The sequence below is a fragment of the Oncorhynchus nerka genome, linkage group LG17, assembly GCF_034236695.1.
Source record: "Oncorhynchus nerka isolate Pitt River linkage group LG17, Oner_Uvic_2.0, whole genome shotgun sequence".
NCBI lineage: Eukaryota > Metazoa > Chordata > Actinopteri > Salmoniformes > Salmonidae > Oncorhynchus > Oncorhynchus nerka.
The window spans coordinates 8,158,331-8,175,792 of NC_088412.1; the positions used below are offsets into that span (position 1 = coordinate 8,158,331).

Consider the following 17,462-nt stretch of genomic DNA (forward strand, 5'->3'; position numbering starts at 1 on the left):
TACATACATACATACAAACTGTACATACATACAAACGGTACATACTGTACATAAACTATACATACATACATACTGTACATACATACATACATACATACACATACATACATACATACATACATACATACAGTACATACATACATACAGTACATACAGTACATACATACATACATACAGTACATACATACAGTACATACATACAGTACATACATACAGTACATACATACATACATACAGTACATACATACAGTACATACATACCACTTTTTCGTTTTTCATATTTTAGAATTCTTTGAAACAAGTTAATTTTTTCATTTCACTAATTTGGACTATTTTGTCCATTACAAACACAAATCCATATAAATTACAGGTTGTAATGCAACAAAACAGGTGGAAAAAACAGCAAGGGGATGAATAGTTTGGCAAGGGGATGAATAGTTTGTCAAGGGGATGAATAGTTTGGCAAGGGGATGAATCGTTTGGCAAGGGGATGAATAGTTTGGCAAGGGGATGAATCGTTTGGCAAGGGGATGAATAGTTTGTCAAGGGGATGAATAGTTTGGCAAGGGGATGAATCGTTTGGCAAGGGGATGAATAGTTTGTCAAGGGGATGAATAGTTTGTCAAGGGGATGAATAGGTTGTCAAAGGGATGAATAGGTTGTCAAGGGATGAATAGGTTGTCAAGGGGATGAATAGTTTGTCAAGGGGATGAATCGTTTGTCAAGGGGATGAATCGTTTGTCAAGGGGATGAATAGGTTGTCAAGGGGATGAATAGGTTGTCAAGGGGATGAATAGTTTGTCAAGGGGATGAATAGGTTGTCAAGGGGATGAATAGGTTGTCAAGGGGATAAATAGGTTGTCAAGGGGATGAATAGGTTGGCAAGGGGATGAATAGGTTGTCAAGGGGATGAATAGTTTGGCAAGGGGATGAATAGGTTGTCAAGGGGATGAATAGTTTGGCAAGGGGATGAATAGGTTGTCAAGGGGATGTATAGTTTGGCAAGTGCACTGTATCATAACATCTTAGGCAAATCATAACATCACAAATGAATCACTTCAGAATTCAGCTCAGAGGCAACATGAGGTTTACGAAGACCTCCTCTGGTGATTTCAACAGGTGTATATTGTATATCTGACAGGAATGATGCCACAAATAACAGGACAAGAACACAAGCGCGACGAGTCCATTCCTTCATCTGTCTGTTTTATCAGCAAGTCAAGAACACATTGTTCAATAAGAGGTGATTTGAATAGGACATCAGTCCAACAAACAGGGTTGGGGTCAATTTCATTTCAATTCAGAAAGTAAACAAAAATTCAAATTCCACATTTTCCTAATTCCAAACCTAAAAAGAGAATTAGAATTTCAGTGTGCTTCTTGAATGAACTGGAATTGAAATAGACCCAAACCCTGTCAGCAGCATATGTTGTTTTCCTTCTCCTCTGTGCCACAGTTCTAACAGCCACCATTAGAGCAGCTGAATGGCTGGCGGCTGGGTTGTGGTACACACTATCCAGACCATACCACACACGGCGGGTGTCCAAGTTAGTCAAGTGTAAGACGGCCATCTGTACCTAGTGTGGAGCCACCATCTCTGCAGCTGAGCAAGACTGGAACACACAACTGAAATAGTTCAGCTGGTCCGGCCTGAGGCTTTCCACTGCAGAACCGGCTGGTCCGGCCTGAGTCTTTCCACTGCAGAACCGGCTGGTCCGGCCTGAGTCTTTCCACTGCAGAACCGGCTGGTCCGGCCTGAGTCTTTCCACTGCAGAACCGGCTGGTCCGGCCTGAGGCTTTCCACTGCAGAACCGGCTGGTCCGGCCTGAGGCTTTCCACTGCAGAACCAGCTGGTCCGGCCTGAGGCTTTCCACTGCAGAACCGGCTGGTCCGGCCTGAGGCTTTCCACTGCAGAACCGGCTGGTCCGGCCTGAGGCTTTCCACTGCAGAACCGCTGGTCCGGCCTGAGGCTTTCCACTGCAGAACCGGCTGGTCCGGCCTGAGGCTTTCCACTGCAGAACCAGCTGGTCCGGCCTGAGGCTTTCCACTGCAGAACCGGCTGGTCCGGCCTGAGGCTTTCCACTGCAGAACCGGCTGGTCCGGCCTGAGGCTTTCCACTGCAGAACCGGCTGGTCCGGCCTGAGGCTTTCCACTGCAGAACCGGCTGGTCCGGCCTGAGGCTTTCCACTGCAGAACCGGCTGGTCCGGCCTGAGGCTTTCCACTGCAGAACCGGCTGGTCCGGCCTGAGGCTTTCCACTGCAGAACCGGCTGGTCCGGCCTGAGGCTTTCCACTGCAGAACCGGCTGGTCCGGCCTGAGGCTTTCCACTGCAGAACCGGCTGGTCCGGCCTGAGGCTTTCCAAGGGCTTCAAGTAACTGTCCAGTGAAAATCTCACATTTAAAAGTTCATATTCTGTTAGCTCAAACCCAAATAATGTTGTTGACTTATCCTATACTTGTATTTGTGGCCAGAGCATAAATTGGAGACAAAACACTTTAAAAACCGTACCTCACACTTGTATCTAAAAACAGAAAGTTTAAAGAAAAAAGCTTGCTATATCCAATCAGCATTCTGCTTGCGTGAATATTTTCAATTACCATATACGGCCACACCATTACAACACAGAAAAGTTGCTTTTTAACACATTTAAAGAAGACTATTTAGAAGGAAGACTATTTCACTCATATTGTAATTAATTATAGATCACATTTCATAGAAACAGTTACTTTAAACCCCAGTGTTTTACGGAGTTCAGTCTACTGCTTCAGAAAGAAGGGATGAGTTCAGTCTCCTGCTTCAGAAAGAAGGGATGAGTTCAGTCTCCTGCTTCAGAAAGAAGGGATGAGTTCAGTCTACTGCTTCAGAATGAAGGGATGAGTTCAGTCTACTGCTTCAGAATGAAGGGATGAGTTCAGTCTACTGCTTCAGAATGAAGGGATGAGTTCAGTCTACTGCTTCAGAATGAAGGGATGAGTTCAGTCATCTCCTCTTCCTCTAATCTCACTCTCCTCCGTGTGAAGATGAGGTGGTCTCTTCCTGCAATCTCAGTGTGAAGATGAGGTGTTCTCTTCCTGTAATCTCACACTCCTCAGTGTGAAGATGAGGTGGTCTCTTCCTGTAATCTCACTCTCCTCATTGACTCTCTATACTCCCTCTGTCAGTTGGTTCAGTGTGAAGGTGAGGGATCTGTGTCTGTTGAAGGCCTCTTCTCTTCCTCTTCTAGGCCCACCCTCCTCAGTGACTCATTATACTTCCGGGTTCCTAGCCTCACTATGTCTTTAATCTCCTCAGCCAGGTCCCTCCTGCCACTCTCCACCATGGCATCTATCAACCTGGGCACTGCACCAATACCCTGCTGGCCTGGACCTCCAGCGGGACGCAACCCAACACCCTCCTGCTGCTGACCCCGGGCCCAGTGGAACAGCATCTCCAACACCACGGCCCCTAGGTTGTCTCTGGAGGCGGGAGGGGAGAGAGGAAAGAGAGATGGAGCGACAGAGAGAGATGGAGCAAGAGAGAGAGATGGAGCAGAGAGAGAGAGATGGAGCAGAGATGGAGCAAGAGAGAGAGATGGAGCAAGAGAGAGAGATGGAGCAAGAGAGCGAGAGAGAGAGAGAGATGGAGCAAGAGAGAGAGAGAGATGGAGCGAGAGAGAGAGAGAGATGGAGCGAGAGAGAGAGATGGAGCGAGAGAGAGAGATGGAGCGAGAGAGAGGAGAGAGAGAGAGAGAGAGAGAGAGAGAGAGAGAGAGATGGAGCAAGAGAGAGAGAGAGAGAGATGGAGCGAGAGAGAGAGAGAGGGAGAGATGGAGCAAGAGAGATGGAGAGAGAGAGAGAGATGAGATGGAGCGAGAGAGAGATGGAGCGAGAGAGAGATGGAGCAAGAGAGAGATGGAGAGAGAGAGAGATGGAGAGAGAGAGAGATAGAGAGAGAGAGATGGAGAGAGAGGAGAGGACAGACAGAGAGAGAGAGAAAGGGAAAGAGAAAGAAGGAGAGAGCGAGAGAGGTATCTGTAAGGGCTTCGACAAATGTAAGGTTTTGCCCTCTATGTAACCAACAGGGAATCTAAAGAGACAGAGACAGACAGACAGACAGACAGACAGACAGACAGACAGACAGATAGACAGACACCAGCAGGAGAAAACGTACAGTTGTGAATATAACTATGTTCCCTGAAGGAGGTAAATAAGGTACAACACAGCTATCCCTTCTGGAGAACAGCAGAATCACGCCTGAAAAGGCCAATGAACACCGTGCCTCACCAGAAGCTCCGCCTTCCGCAGGCGATAAACCCGGAGCTACAGATGAACTCCTTCAGTACCGGTCTTCACCGATTCCAGGGCAACGCGAGGCAAAACAGGTGTTATAGTTTTATAGTCCCAACTCTACGTTCCCGTTCAGTTGGTCAACTGGGTACAACACAGGAGACATGAAAGATAAACGCCCCAAAGCCGATCCCAGTAGACACCAAATGAAACGACCCGCGGCAGACCACACAGAGTTACAACCCGACAGTTAAATCAAATCACATTTTATTGGTCGCATACACATGGTTAGCAGATGTTATTGGTCACATACACATGGTTAGCAGATGTTAATGCGAGTGTAGTGAAATGCTTGTGCTTCTAGTTAAGACCGTGCAGTAATATCTAACAAGTATTCTAACAATTTCACAACAACAACCTTATACACACACAAGTGTAAAGGAACGAATAAGAATATGTGATGGCCGAACGGCATAGGCAAGATGCAGTAGATGGTATAGAGTACAGTATATACATATGAGATGAGTAATGTAGGGTATGTAAACATTATATAAAGTGGCATTGTTTAAAGTGACTAGTGATACTTTTATTACATCCCATTTTTTATGATTAAAGTGGCTGGACATTTGAGTCTGTGTGTTGGCAGCAGCCACTCAATGTTAGTGATGGCTGTTTAACCTGTTACTCCTACCCTCTACTTTTTCGAACATTCTGTTAAAAATCGCGCAACATTTCAGCGCCCTGCTACTCATGCCAGGAATATAGTATATGCATATGATTAGTATGTGTGGATAGAAAACACTCAGACGTTTATAAAACTGGTTAAATCACGGATGTGGCTTTACCAGAACGGGAGTTTCATCGAAAAGCGCAGGAAAACCTGATCACTGAAAATGGAAAAATATATTGCTGCGCGACTTGAACCCATTGATAAAGGTGAACCACAATTAATGAGGCTGAGGTTGCAGTACCTACAGCTTCCACACGGTGTCTAGAGTCTTGTCATTTGCCTACGATTTGTTTCTTGGTCAAACAGATGCAAGGCAGCGCAGTTCTTCAGGTCTAGGACCGGATATTTTGGTGGAGTTTCTAGCCGGACATTTTTCCAGACGGACAGCTATAGAATATACTTCGTCTTGTGATTAATTTGATCGCTTATTAACGTTTACTAATACCTAAAGTTGCATTACAAAAGTATTTCGAAGTGTTTTGTGAAAGTTTATCTTCGACTTTTTGAATTTTAAAAAATGACGTTACGTTATGAAACACTGTTTTTTTTCGTTGATCACACAGTCTACATATCTAGGCTATATATGGACCGATTTAATCGAAAAAAAGACCCAATAGTGATTATGGGACATCTAGGAGTGCCAACAAAGAAGATGGTCAAAGGTAATGAATGTTTTCTATTTTATTGTGCGGTTTGTGTAGCGCCAAATATGCTAATTATTTTGTTTACGTCCCCTGCGGGTCTTTTGTGGTGTTACATGCTATCAGATAATAGCTTCTCATGCTTTCGCCGAAAAGCATTTTAAAAATCTGACTTGTTGCCTGGATTCACAACGAGTGTAGCTTTAATTCAATACCCTGCATGTGTATTTTAATGAACGTTTGAGTTTTAACTAATACTATTAGCATTTAGCGTAGCGCATTTGCATTTCCAGAGCTCTAGATGGGACGCAAGCGTCCCGAGTAGAAGCAAGAGGTGGCCTTGAGATAGAAGCTGTTTTTCAGTCTCTCGGTCCCCAGCTTTGATGCACCTGTACTGACCTCGCCTTCTGGATGATAGCGGGGTGAACAGGCAGTGGCTCGGGTGGTAGTTGTCCTTAATGATCTTTATGTCCTTGATGACCTCTTCCTTAGGTCTCGAGAATCTCTCTGACCACAGATCGGTCCGATTAGAATAACCAAGCGACTGGATGCTACGTATGCTAAACGAGAGCGATATAGGAAGTAGCTAAACGAGAGCGATATAGGAAGTAGCTAAACGAGAGAGATATAAGAAGTAGCTAAACGAGAGAGCTATAGGAAGTAGCTAAACGAGAGAGATATAGGACGTAGCTAAACGAGAGAGATATAGGAAGTAGCTAAACGAGAGAGATATAGGAAGTAGCTAAACGAGAGAGATATAGGAAGTAGCTAAACGAGAGAGATATAGGAAGTAGCTAAACGAGAGCGCTATAGGAAGTAGCTAAACGAGAGAGCTATAGGAAGTAGGTCAACGAGAGAGCTATAGGAAGTAGCTAAACGAGAGAGATATAGGAAGTAGCTAAACGAAAGAGATATAGGAAGTAGCTAAACAAGAGATATAGGAAGTAGCTAAACGAGAGAGATATAGGAAGTAGCTAAACGAGAGAGATATAGGAAGTAGCTAAACGAGAGAGCTATAGGAAGTAGGTAAACGAGAGAGCTATAGGAAGTAGCTAAACGAGAGAGATATAGGAAGTAGCTAAACGAGAGAGATATAGGAAGTAGCTAAACGAGAGAGATATAGGAAGTAGCTAAACGAGAGAGATATAGGAAGTAGCTAAACGAGAGAGATATAGGAAGTAGCTAAACGAGAGCGATATAGGAAGTAGCTAAACGAGAGAGCTATGGGAAGTCGCTAAACGAGAGAGATATAGGAAGTAGCTAAACGAGAGAGATATAGGAAGTAGCTAAACGAGAGAGATATAGGAAGTAGCTAAACGAGAGAGATATAGGAAGTCGCTAAACGAGAGAGCTATGGGAAGTCGCTAAACGAGAGAGATATAGGAAGTAGCTAAACGAAAGAGATATAGGAAGTAGCTAAACGAGAGAGATATAGGAAGTAGCTAAACGAGAGAGATATAGGAAGTAGCTAAACGAGAGAGATATAGGAAGTAGCTAAACGAGAGAGATATAGGAAGTAGCTAAACGAGAGAGATATAGGAAGTAGCTAAACGAGAGAGATATAGGAAGTAGCTAAACAAGAGATATAGGAAGTAGCTAAACTAGAGAGCTATAGGAAGTAGCTAAACGAGAGAGCTATAGGAAGTAGCTAAACGAGAGAGCTATAGGAAGTAGCTAAACGAGAGAGCTATAGGAAGTAGCTAAACGAGAGAGCTATAGGAAGTAGGTAAACGAGAGAGCTCCCCCCTCTCTCTAGGAAGTAGCTAAACGAGAGAGCGATATAGGAAGTAGCTAAACGAGAGAGATATAGGAAGTAGCTAAACGAGAGAGATATAGGAAGTAGCTAAACGAGAGATCGTCGACCAAGTCCGGGAAGAGAGGTTAAACGGTGCTTGACCGAGGCAGAGCCACTGTTCCTGACACCGTCCCCACACACAAGCTGACCCGACCGCCGAGACCCGACAACAAAGCGTCAGTGTCTTTTAATTTGGTCATGAACCCAAACCCAGGCTTTTTAGCCTTCGTAATCAATAACAGATTCAGCAGGAAAGTCACGAAACCTGGTTACCTGGTTAGCTGGTTACCTGGTTAGCTTTAATAACACAACGTCCAGAAGCATGAACACACTCTCACTAAGTGGGACAGCTTCCGGTGAGGCACGGTGTTCATTGGCCTTGTCAGGCGTGACTGTAATGTTGTTCAGCAGAGGAGGGCTCACGCCATAGCTGTAGAATCACGTAGAAATACTGCTCTGAAGACCGACTCACAGAAGAAAGAGATAAATTGAGGACTCATGATACCATTGACATAGAAGTCTTGCCTTTTCAAAGACTATTTCCATTCACACACACACACACACACACACACACACACACACACACACACACACACAATACAGATAATTAATAAAAAACACATTTAATTCAAGTCACACATTCTCTCTCTGTCTCCTCCCCCCCTCTCTCTGTCTCCTCCCCCCCTCTCTCTGTCTCCTCCCCTCTCTGTCTCCTCCCCTCTCTCTCTGTCTCCTCCCCTCTCTCTCTGTCTCCTCCTCTCTCTGTCTCCTCCCCCTCTCTCTGTCTCCTCCCTCTCTCTCTGTCTCCTCCCCCTCTCTCTCTCCTCCTCTCTCTCTGTCTCCTCCCCTCTCTCTCTGTCTCCTCCTCTCTCTGTCTCCTCCCCTCTCTCTCTGTCTCCTCCCCCTCTCTCTGTCTCCTCCCCTCTCTCTCTGTCTCCTCCCTCTCTCTCTGTCTCCTCCCCCTCTCTCTGTCTCCTCCCCCTCTCTCTGTCTCCTCCCCCTCTCTCTGTCCTCTCTCTCTCTGTCTCTCTCTGTCCCTCCCCCTCTCTCTCTGTCTCCTCCCCTCTCTCTCCCCTGTCTCCTCCCCTCTCTCTCTGTCTCCTCCCCCCCTCTCTCTGTCTCCTCCCCCCTCTCTCTCTGTCTCTCCCCCCTCTCTCTGTCTGTCTCCTCCCCCTCTCTCTGTCTCCTCCCCTCTCTCTGTCTCCTCCCCTCTCTCTGTCTCCTCCCCTCTCTCTCTGTCTCCTCCCCCTCTCTCTGTCTCTCCCCTCTCTCTCTGTCTCCTCCCCCTCTCTCTGTCTCTCCCCTCTCTCTCTCTCCCCCTCTCTGTCTCCTCCCCCTCTCTCTGTCTCCTCCCCCTCTCTCTGTCTCCTCCCCCCTCTCTGTCTCTCCCCCTCTCTCTGTCTCCTCCCCCTCTCTCTGTCTCCTCCCCCTCTCTCTGTCTCCTCCCCCTCTCTCTGTCTCTCCCCCTCTGTCTCCTCCCCCTCTCTCTGTCTCTCCCCCCTCTCTCTGTCTCCTCCCCCTCTCTCTGTCTCTCCCCCTCTCTCTGTCTCCTCCCCCTCTCTCTGTCTCCTCCCCCTCTCTCTGTCTCCTCCCCCTCTCTCTGTCTCCTCCCCCTCTCTCTGTCTCCTCCCCTCTCTCTGTCTCTCCCCCTCTCTCTGTCTCTCCCCCTCTCTCTGTCTCTCCCCCTCTCTCTGTCTCTCCCCCTCTCTCTGTCTCCTCCCCCTCTCTCTGTCTCCTCCCCCCTCTCTCTGTCTCCTCCCCCTCTCTCTGTCTCCCCTCCCCCTCTCTCTGTCTCTCCCCCTCTCTCTGTCTCTCCCCCTCTCTCTGTCTCCTCCCCCTCTCTCTGTCTCCTCCCCCCCCTCTCTCTGTCTCCTCCCCCTCTCTCTGTCTCTCCCCCTCTCTCTGTCTCCTCCCCCTCTCTCTCTGTCTCCTCCCCCTCTCTCTGTCTCCTCCCCCTCTCTCTGTCTCCTCCCCCTCTCTCTGTCTCCCCCCTCTCTCTGTCTCCTCCCCCTCTCTCTGTCTCCCCCCTCTCTCTGTCTCTCCTCTGTCTCTTCCCCCTCTCTCTGTCTCCTCCCCTCTCTCTGTCTCCTCCCCCTCTCTCTGTCTCTCCCCCTCTCTCTGTCTCCTCCCCCTCTCTGTCTCTCCCCTCTCTCTCTGTCTCTCCCCCTCTCTGTCTCCTCCCCCCTCTCTCTGTCTCCTCCCCCTCTCTCTGTCTCCCCCTCCTCTGTCTCTCTCCCCCTCTCTCTGTCTCTCCCCCCTCTCTCTGTCTCTCCCCCTCTCTCTGTCTCTCCCCCTCTCTCTGTCTCCTCCCCCTCTCTCTCTGTCTCTCCCCCTCTCTCTGTCTCCTCCCCCTCTCTCTGTCTCTCCCCCTCTCTCTGTCTCCCCCCTCTCTGTCTCTCCCCTCTCTCTGTCTCCCCCTCTCTGTCTCTCCCCCTGTCTCTCTGTCTCCTCCCCCTGTCTCTCTGTCTCTCCCCCCCCTCTCTCTCTCCCCCCCTCTCTCTGTCTCCTCCCCCTCTCTCTGTCTCCCCCTCCCTCCTCCCCCTCTCCTCCCCCTCTCTCTGTCTCCCCCCTCTGTCTCTCCCCTCTCTCTGTCTCTCTCCCCTCTCTCTGTCTCCTCCCCCTCTGTCTCTCCCCCTCTCTCTCTGTCTCTCCCCTCTCTCTCTGTCTCTCCCCCTCTCTCTGTCTCCTCCCCCTCTCTCTGTCTCTCCCCCTCTCTCTGTCTCTGTCTCTCCCCCTCTCTCTGTCTCTCCCCCTCTCTCTGTCTCTCCCCCTCTCTCTGTCTCCCCCCCTCTCTCTGTCTCTCCCCCTCTCTCTGTCTCCCCCTCTCTCTGTCTCCCCTCTCGGTCCCCCTCTCCTCTCCCCTCTCCCCCTCTCTCTGTCTCTCCCCCTCTCTCTGTCTCTCGCCCCTCTCTCTGTCTCTCGCCCCTCTCTCTGTCTCTCATAAAAATACCATATAACGTGTTTTTCTGCAGCATCAGCACTGAAGCCATCTTTTTTGTGTTTGTTAGCATGTTCGTCATCCTCAAACTGACAGAAATGCTGCCCACTGAATATCAATGGGGGAGAATGTTTGTTTTAATCCCTTTTTTTGTAAATCGTCACGAAGCCATCTGGAACACTGCAGGAGATCACACTGATACTCAGATGTATATGTCTCTCTCTATACACCACTCAGTTATCTCTCTCTCTACACCACTCGGTTATCTCTCTCTCTCTACACCACTCGGTTATCTCTCTCTCTCTACACCACTCAGTTATCTCTCTCTCTACACCACTCGGTTATCTCTCTCTCTACACCACTCAGTTATCTCTCTCTCTACACCACTCGGTTATCTCTCTCTCTACACCACTCAGTTATCTCTCTCTACACCACTCGGTTATCTCTCCCTCTACACCACTCGGTTATCTCTCTCTCTCTCTACACCGCTCGGTTATCTCTCTCTCTACACCACTCAGTTATCTCTCTCTCTACACCACTCAGTTATCTCTCTCTCTACACCACTCGGTTATCTCTCTCTCTACACCACTCGGTTATCTCTCTCTCTACACCACTCGGTTATCTCTCTCTCTACACCACTCGGTTATCTCTCTCTCTACACCACTCTGTTATCTCTCTCTACACCACTCAGTTATCTCTCTCTCTACACCACTCGGTTATCTCTCTCTCTACACCACTCGGTTATCTCTCTCTCTACACCACTCGGGTATCTCTCTCTCTACACCACTCTGTTATCTCTCTCTACACCACTCAGTTATCTCTCTCTATACACCACTCGGTTATCTCTCTCTCTACACACCACTCAGTTATCTCTCTCTCTACACACCACTCAGTTATCTCTCTCTCTACACACCACTCAGTTCTCTCTCTCTCTATACACCACTCAATTCTCTCTTTCTCCCGACACCACTCAGTTCTCTCCCTCTCCCGACACCACTCAGTTCTCTCCCTCTCTCTACACCACTCAGTTCTCTCCATCTCTCTACACCACTCAGTTATCTCCCTCTCTCTACACCACTCAGTTATCTCCCTCTCTCTACACCACTCAGTTCTCTACCTCTCTCTACACCACTCAGTTCTCTCCCTCTCTCTACACCACTCAGTTATCTCCCTCTCTCTACACCACTCAGTTATCTCCCTCTCTCTACACCACTCCATTCCCTCTCTACACCACTCCGTTCCCCCTACTCCCTCTACACCACTCAGTTCTCTCCCTCCCTCTACACCACTCCGTTCCCTCTCCTCCTTCTACACCACTCCGTTCCCTCTCCTCCCTCTACACCACTCCGTTCCCCCTCCTCCCTCTACACCACTCCGTTCCCTCTCCTCCCTCTACACCACTCTGTTCCCTCTCCTCCCTCTACACCACTCTGTTCCCTCTCCTCCCTCTACACCACTCCGTTCCCCCTCCTCCCTCTACACCACTCCGTTCCCTCTCCTCCCTCTACACCACTCCGTTCCCTCTCCTCCCTCTACACCACTCTGTTCCCTCTCTACACCACTCTGTTCCCTCTCCTCCCTCTACACCACTCTGTTCCCTCTCCTCCCCTCTCTCTACACCACTCCGTTCCCTCTCCTCCCCCTCTACACCACTCCGTTCCCTCTCCTCCCCCTCTACACCACTCCGTTCCCTCTCCTCCCCCTCTACACCACTCCGTTCCCTCTCCTCCCTCTACACCACTCCGTTCCCTCTCCTCCCCTCTACACCACTCCGTTCCCTCTCCTCCTCTACACCACTCCGTTCCCTCTCCTCTCTCTACACCACTCCGTTCCCTCTCCTCCCCCTCTCTCTACACCACTCCGTTCCCTCTCCTCCCCCTCTCTACACCACTCCGTTCCTCTCCTCCTCTCTCTCTACACCAATCCGTTCCCTCTCCTCCCTCTCTCTCTACACCACTCCGTTCCCTCTCCTCCCCTCTCTCTACACCACTCCGTTCCCTCTCCTCCCTCTCTCTACACCACTCCGTTCCCTCTCCTCCCCCTCTCTCTACACCATGAATCCGTTCCCTCTCCTCCCCCTCTCTACCCACTCCGTTCCCTCTCCTCCCCCTCTGGATGGGTTACCCTCCGTTCCCTCTCCTCCTCTCTCTCTACACCACTCCGTTCCCTCTCCTCCCTCTCTCTACACCACTCCGTTCCCTCTCCTCCCCTCTCTCTACACCACTCCGTTCCCTCTCCTCCCCCTCTCTCTACACCACTCCGTTCCCTCTCCTCCCTCTCTCTCTACACCATGGGTCCGTTCCCTCTCCTCCCTCTCTCTCTACACCATGGATCCGTTCCCTCTCCTCCCCTCTCTCTACACCACTCCGTTCCCTCTCCTCCCCTCTCTCTACACCACTCCGTTCCCTCTCCTCCCCTCTCTACACCACTCCGTTCCCTCTCCTCCCTCTCTCTACACCACTCCGTTCCCTCTCCTCCTCTCTCTACACCACTCCGTTCCCTCTCCTCCCTCTCTCTCTACACCACTCCGTTCCCTCTCCTCCCCCTCTCTCTACACCACTCCGTTCCCTCTCCTCCCTCTCTCTACACCACTCCGTTCCCTCTCCTCCCCCTCTCTCTACACCACTCCGTTCCCTCTCCTCCCTCTCTCTACACCACTCCGTTCCCTCTCCTCCCTCTCCATTCCCTCTCCTCTCTCTACACCACTCCGTTCCCTCTCCCTCTCTATACATCTCCCTCTCTCTTTCTATACATCTCCCTCTCTCTTTCTATACTCTCCCTCTCTCTTTCTATATATTCTCTCTTCTCTCCCCCGACTCCCCCTGCATGTCTCTTCCAGACTCCTTACAAGTTAAATCCCTCCAGTGAGAATTGAAGGACTTTAGTTATCCTATGCTAATAGTCCATGTGCCTGCCCACACATGGAGCACATCACTTCATCCCCTCTCATCCAGAAATAGTACACTGGGTTGGCACAGAAAACAAGAACTACATTTAGCAAATCTGCATCCCTCTTGTTCCCGCTCATCTCAAAAAGGGAAATGACCATGATAAAGATGTAATAGCCACTGCTTATGAATGGGTTATGAATGGGTTATGGATGGGCTATGAATGGTTATGGATGGGTTATGGATGGGTTATGGATGGGCTATGAATGGGTTATGGATGGGCTATGAATGGGTTATGAATGGGTTATGGATGGGTTATGGATGGGCTATGAATGGGTTATGAATGGGTTATGGATGGTTATGAATGGGTTATGGATGGGTTATGGATGGGTTATGAATGGGTTATGAATGGGTTATGGATGGGTTATGAATGGGTTATGGATGGGTTATGAATGGGTTATGGATGGGCTATGAATGGGTTATGAATGGGTTATGGATGGGTTATGGATGGGTTATGGATGGGCTATGAATGGGTTATGAATGGGTTATGGATGGGTTATGGATGGGTTATGAATGGGTTATGAATGGGTTATAGATGGGTTATGGATGGGTTATGAATGGGTTATGAATGGGTTATGAATGGGTTATGAATGGGTTATGGATGGTTATGGATGGGTTATAGATGGGTTATAGATGGGTTATGGATGGGTTATGGATGGGTTATGGATGGGTTATAGATGGGTTATGGATGGGCTATAGGTTATGAATGGGTTAAGGACGGGTTATGAATGGTTATGAATGGGTTATGGATGGGTTATGGATGGGTTAAGGACGGGTTATGAATGGTTATGAATGGGTTATGAATGGGTTATAGATGGGTTATGGATGGGTTAAGGACGGGTTATGAATTACATTTGGTGCCTAATGAACAGGACCCTGGTTCTCCATCACAGTAACCATCATGCCCAGGTGTATTTGTACTTAATGCAAAATGAGTGTTTCTTATTGGATAAGTACAGGTAATGCCTCCCTGTTTCGCTCAGTTTTCTTACATTTGGTGCCTAATGAACATGCCCACCTGTATTTGTACTGCATGCGGTCCAGCTCCTGGTAGCTGATTCCCAGGTTGATGCCAATGGACCTCCAGTCCTGTCCGATCTGCAGGGAGATGGCCAGCAGGTTAGCCTCAGTCAGGTACCCGCTCTCTGGGTCGCCCAGGTTCAGTGGAGGGTACTGAGGCTGCTCCCAGTCCATACCATTACTACCACCCTCTGAGTTTAGGCCCTGAGGAGAAGGGAGAGAGGTCGGTGAAGACAGGAAGTAGAGGAAGAGGCTCATACCATTACTATCCAATCAGAGTTCATAGCCTGAGTGGGTGGTGAAGACAGGAAGTAGAGGAAGAGGCTCATACCATTACTATCCAATCAGAGTTCATAGCCTGAGTGGGTGGTGAAGACAGGAAGTAGAGGAAGAGGCTCATACCATTACTATCCAATCAGAGTTCATAGCCTGAGTGGGTGTACTTTGTATCCCCACACAAAAAGGCAAGATGTTAAAAAATATACAGATTCTGAAAGAGATCATGTAGCCATTTTAATAACACAGCCTATCACAGATAGAGGCAACACTCTCCAGATCTCAGTGTTTAACTTCTCTATCAAGTCGAGATGCTGTAGTTCCAATTATAAATCAATTCAGCATCCTTGGGGATGACAACACTTAAATATTTTTCTTTTTTCTTTGTGATTTTAAAGTTTATGGTGTACCAAGAGAAGCTCCAAATGATTCGATGAGCTCCAACAGCGGTGGGAGTGACTCTTCGAAAGAAACAAAATGACGCCATCCGCATATAGAGGGACCATGTTCAGCAGAGCAATGAAAACATGGCTCCTGATACTAACAGCTAGGTAGGGCTTCCAAATAGCAAAGGACTCAAGGGGCACCCCTGGCGACAGGAACGTTGAAGTGAAAACGGAGGTGATTTATTGAAATGAGAACTGAAGCTGTCGGGAACGCATATACTGAACAAAAATATAAAAACGCAACATGTAAAGTGTCCCATGTTTCACGAGCTGAAATAAAAGATCCCAGAAATGTTCCATGTGCACAAAAATGTTATATCTTTCAAATGTTGTGCAGAAATGTGTTTACATCCTTGTTTGTGAGTGTTTCTCCTTTCCCAAGATAATCCATCCACCTGGCAGGTTTGCATATCAAGAAGCTGACTAAACAGCATGATCATTACACAGGTGCACCTTGGGACAATAAAAGGCAACTAAAATGTGCAGTTTTGTCACACAACACAATGCCACAGATGTCAATTTTTGAGGGAGCGTGCAATTGGCATGCTGACTGCAGGAATGTCCACCAGAGCTGTTGCCAGATAATTTAATGTACATTTCTCTACCATAAGCCGCATCCAACGTTGTTTTAGGGAATTTGGCAGTACATCAACCAGCCTCACAACCGCAGACCACGTGTAACCACGCTAGCCCAGGACCTCCATATCTGTTTTTTTCACATGCAGGATCGTCTGAGATCAGCCACCAGGGCAGCTGACAAAACAGAGCAGCATTTTTGTCTGGCAAAAAAAGGTATTTTCATTGGCTGGGCCTGGCTCCCAAGTCGGTGGGCCACCCATGGCTACGCCCCTGCCCAGTCCATAGATTAGGGCCTAATAAATTTATTTCAATTGACTGATTTCCTTATATGAACTATAAACTCGGTAAAATCATTGAATTTTTTTGCATGTTGTGTGTATATATATATATATATATATATTTTTTTTTTTTTTTTTCCCAGTATAGTATTTCAACCCAAAACTAAACTAAATAACAAATAACAAACTAACAAAACTAAATTACTACTGTCATAATGTAGTTCCATTCCACTTGGTCAAACAATGGCAACTTTTGAATCTTTGACACATGATATTCATTGGTCAGTCGCCTGACGATTGGAAAATGTTATTTTATTTTACCTTTATTTAACTAGGCAAGTCAGTTAATTAAGAACACATTCTTATTTTCAATAACGGCCTAGGAACAGTGGGTTAACTGCCTGTTCAGGGGCAGAACGACAGATTTGTACCTTGTCAGCTCGGGGGTTTGAACTTTCAACCTTCCAACACTCTAACCACTAGGCTTACCCTGCCGCCCCAAAAAATGAGAATCTGCCTGGGATGAAACCAGTTTTGTCACGATGAATTATAGTCGAAATGCATTTATTTAGTCTGTTTGCAGAGTATTTTAGTAAACACCTTGAGATCGCATCCGAGGAGCGCAATAGGAGGATGGATCGGTTTCATCTTTATCTTTAACATTACGGTGATAAAGACTCTGGGAGTTTCAATAGAATGTTTAAACATCCTCAACATAAAAGAGGAATATGCTTTGTAAAACTCTATTTTACAGAAGATATTGATTAATGTGCGTTGTCTTTGTAAAATAAACCTAACACAGAACAGTAAATGTAGAGAAAGAGAGGCCAGGATTCAAACGAACGCAGACAAAACAACCTGTGTACTGCGATTGACTTCTGATCATTTATGTTGATTTAGGTGATGTGTGATTGAGCCAACGCTCGCAGAGTCAAAATATCAACAGCCGTCTTCATCCCCATGAATATCAGGGACATTACCTTTAAAAGTCTATTGAATATCAGGGACATTACCTTTAAAAGTCTATTGAATGTGAGGGACATTATCTTTAAAAGTCTATTGAATATCAGGGACATTATCTTTAAAAGTCTATTGAATATCAGGGACATTACCTTTAAAAGTCTATTGAATATCAGGGACATTACCTTTAAAAGTCTATTGAATGTGAGGGACATTACCTTTAAAAGTCTATTGAATATCAGGGACATTACCTTTAAAAGTCTATTGAATATCAGGGACATCACCTTTAAAAGTCTATTGAATATCAGGGACATTACCTTTAAAAGTCTATTGAATATCAGGGACATTACCTTTAAAAGTCTATTGAATGTGAGGGACATTACCTTTAAAAGTCTATTGAATATCAAATACATTACCTTTAAAAGTCTATTGAATATCAGGGACATCACCTTTAAAAGTCTATTGAATATCAGGGACATTACCTTTAAAAGTCTATTGAATATCAGGGACATTACCTTTAAAAGTCTATTGAATGTGAGGGACATTACCTTTAAAAGTCTATTGAATATCAGGGACATTACCTTT

At 47.2% G+C, this 17,462-nt stretch overlaps 1 protein-coding gene across 1 annotated transcript in view; it reads right to left on the bottom strand.

Annotated features, from left to right (window-relative positions):
* Nucleotides 1-2,028: 2,028 nt before the first annotated feature.
* Nucleotides 2,029-17,462, bottom strand: part of pidd1 (p53-induced death domain protein 1) — a 37,295-nt gene continuing 21,861 nt past the window's right edge. Inside the window, exons 15-16 of the mRNA XM_065002930.1 lie at nucleotides 14,337-14,542; nucleotides 2,029-3,456 (exon numbers count right to left, since the gene is read on the bottom strand). Coding sequence (XP_064859002.1) covers nucleotides 3,168-3,456; nucleotides 14,337-14,542 — 495 coding nt within the window. The 3' untranslated portion in view covers nucleotides 2,029-3,167. The remainder of the gene's footprint in view (nucleotides 3,457-14,336; nucleotides 14,543-17,462) is intronic.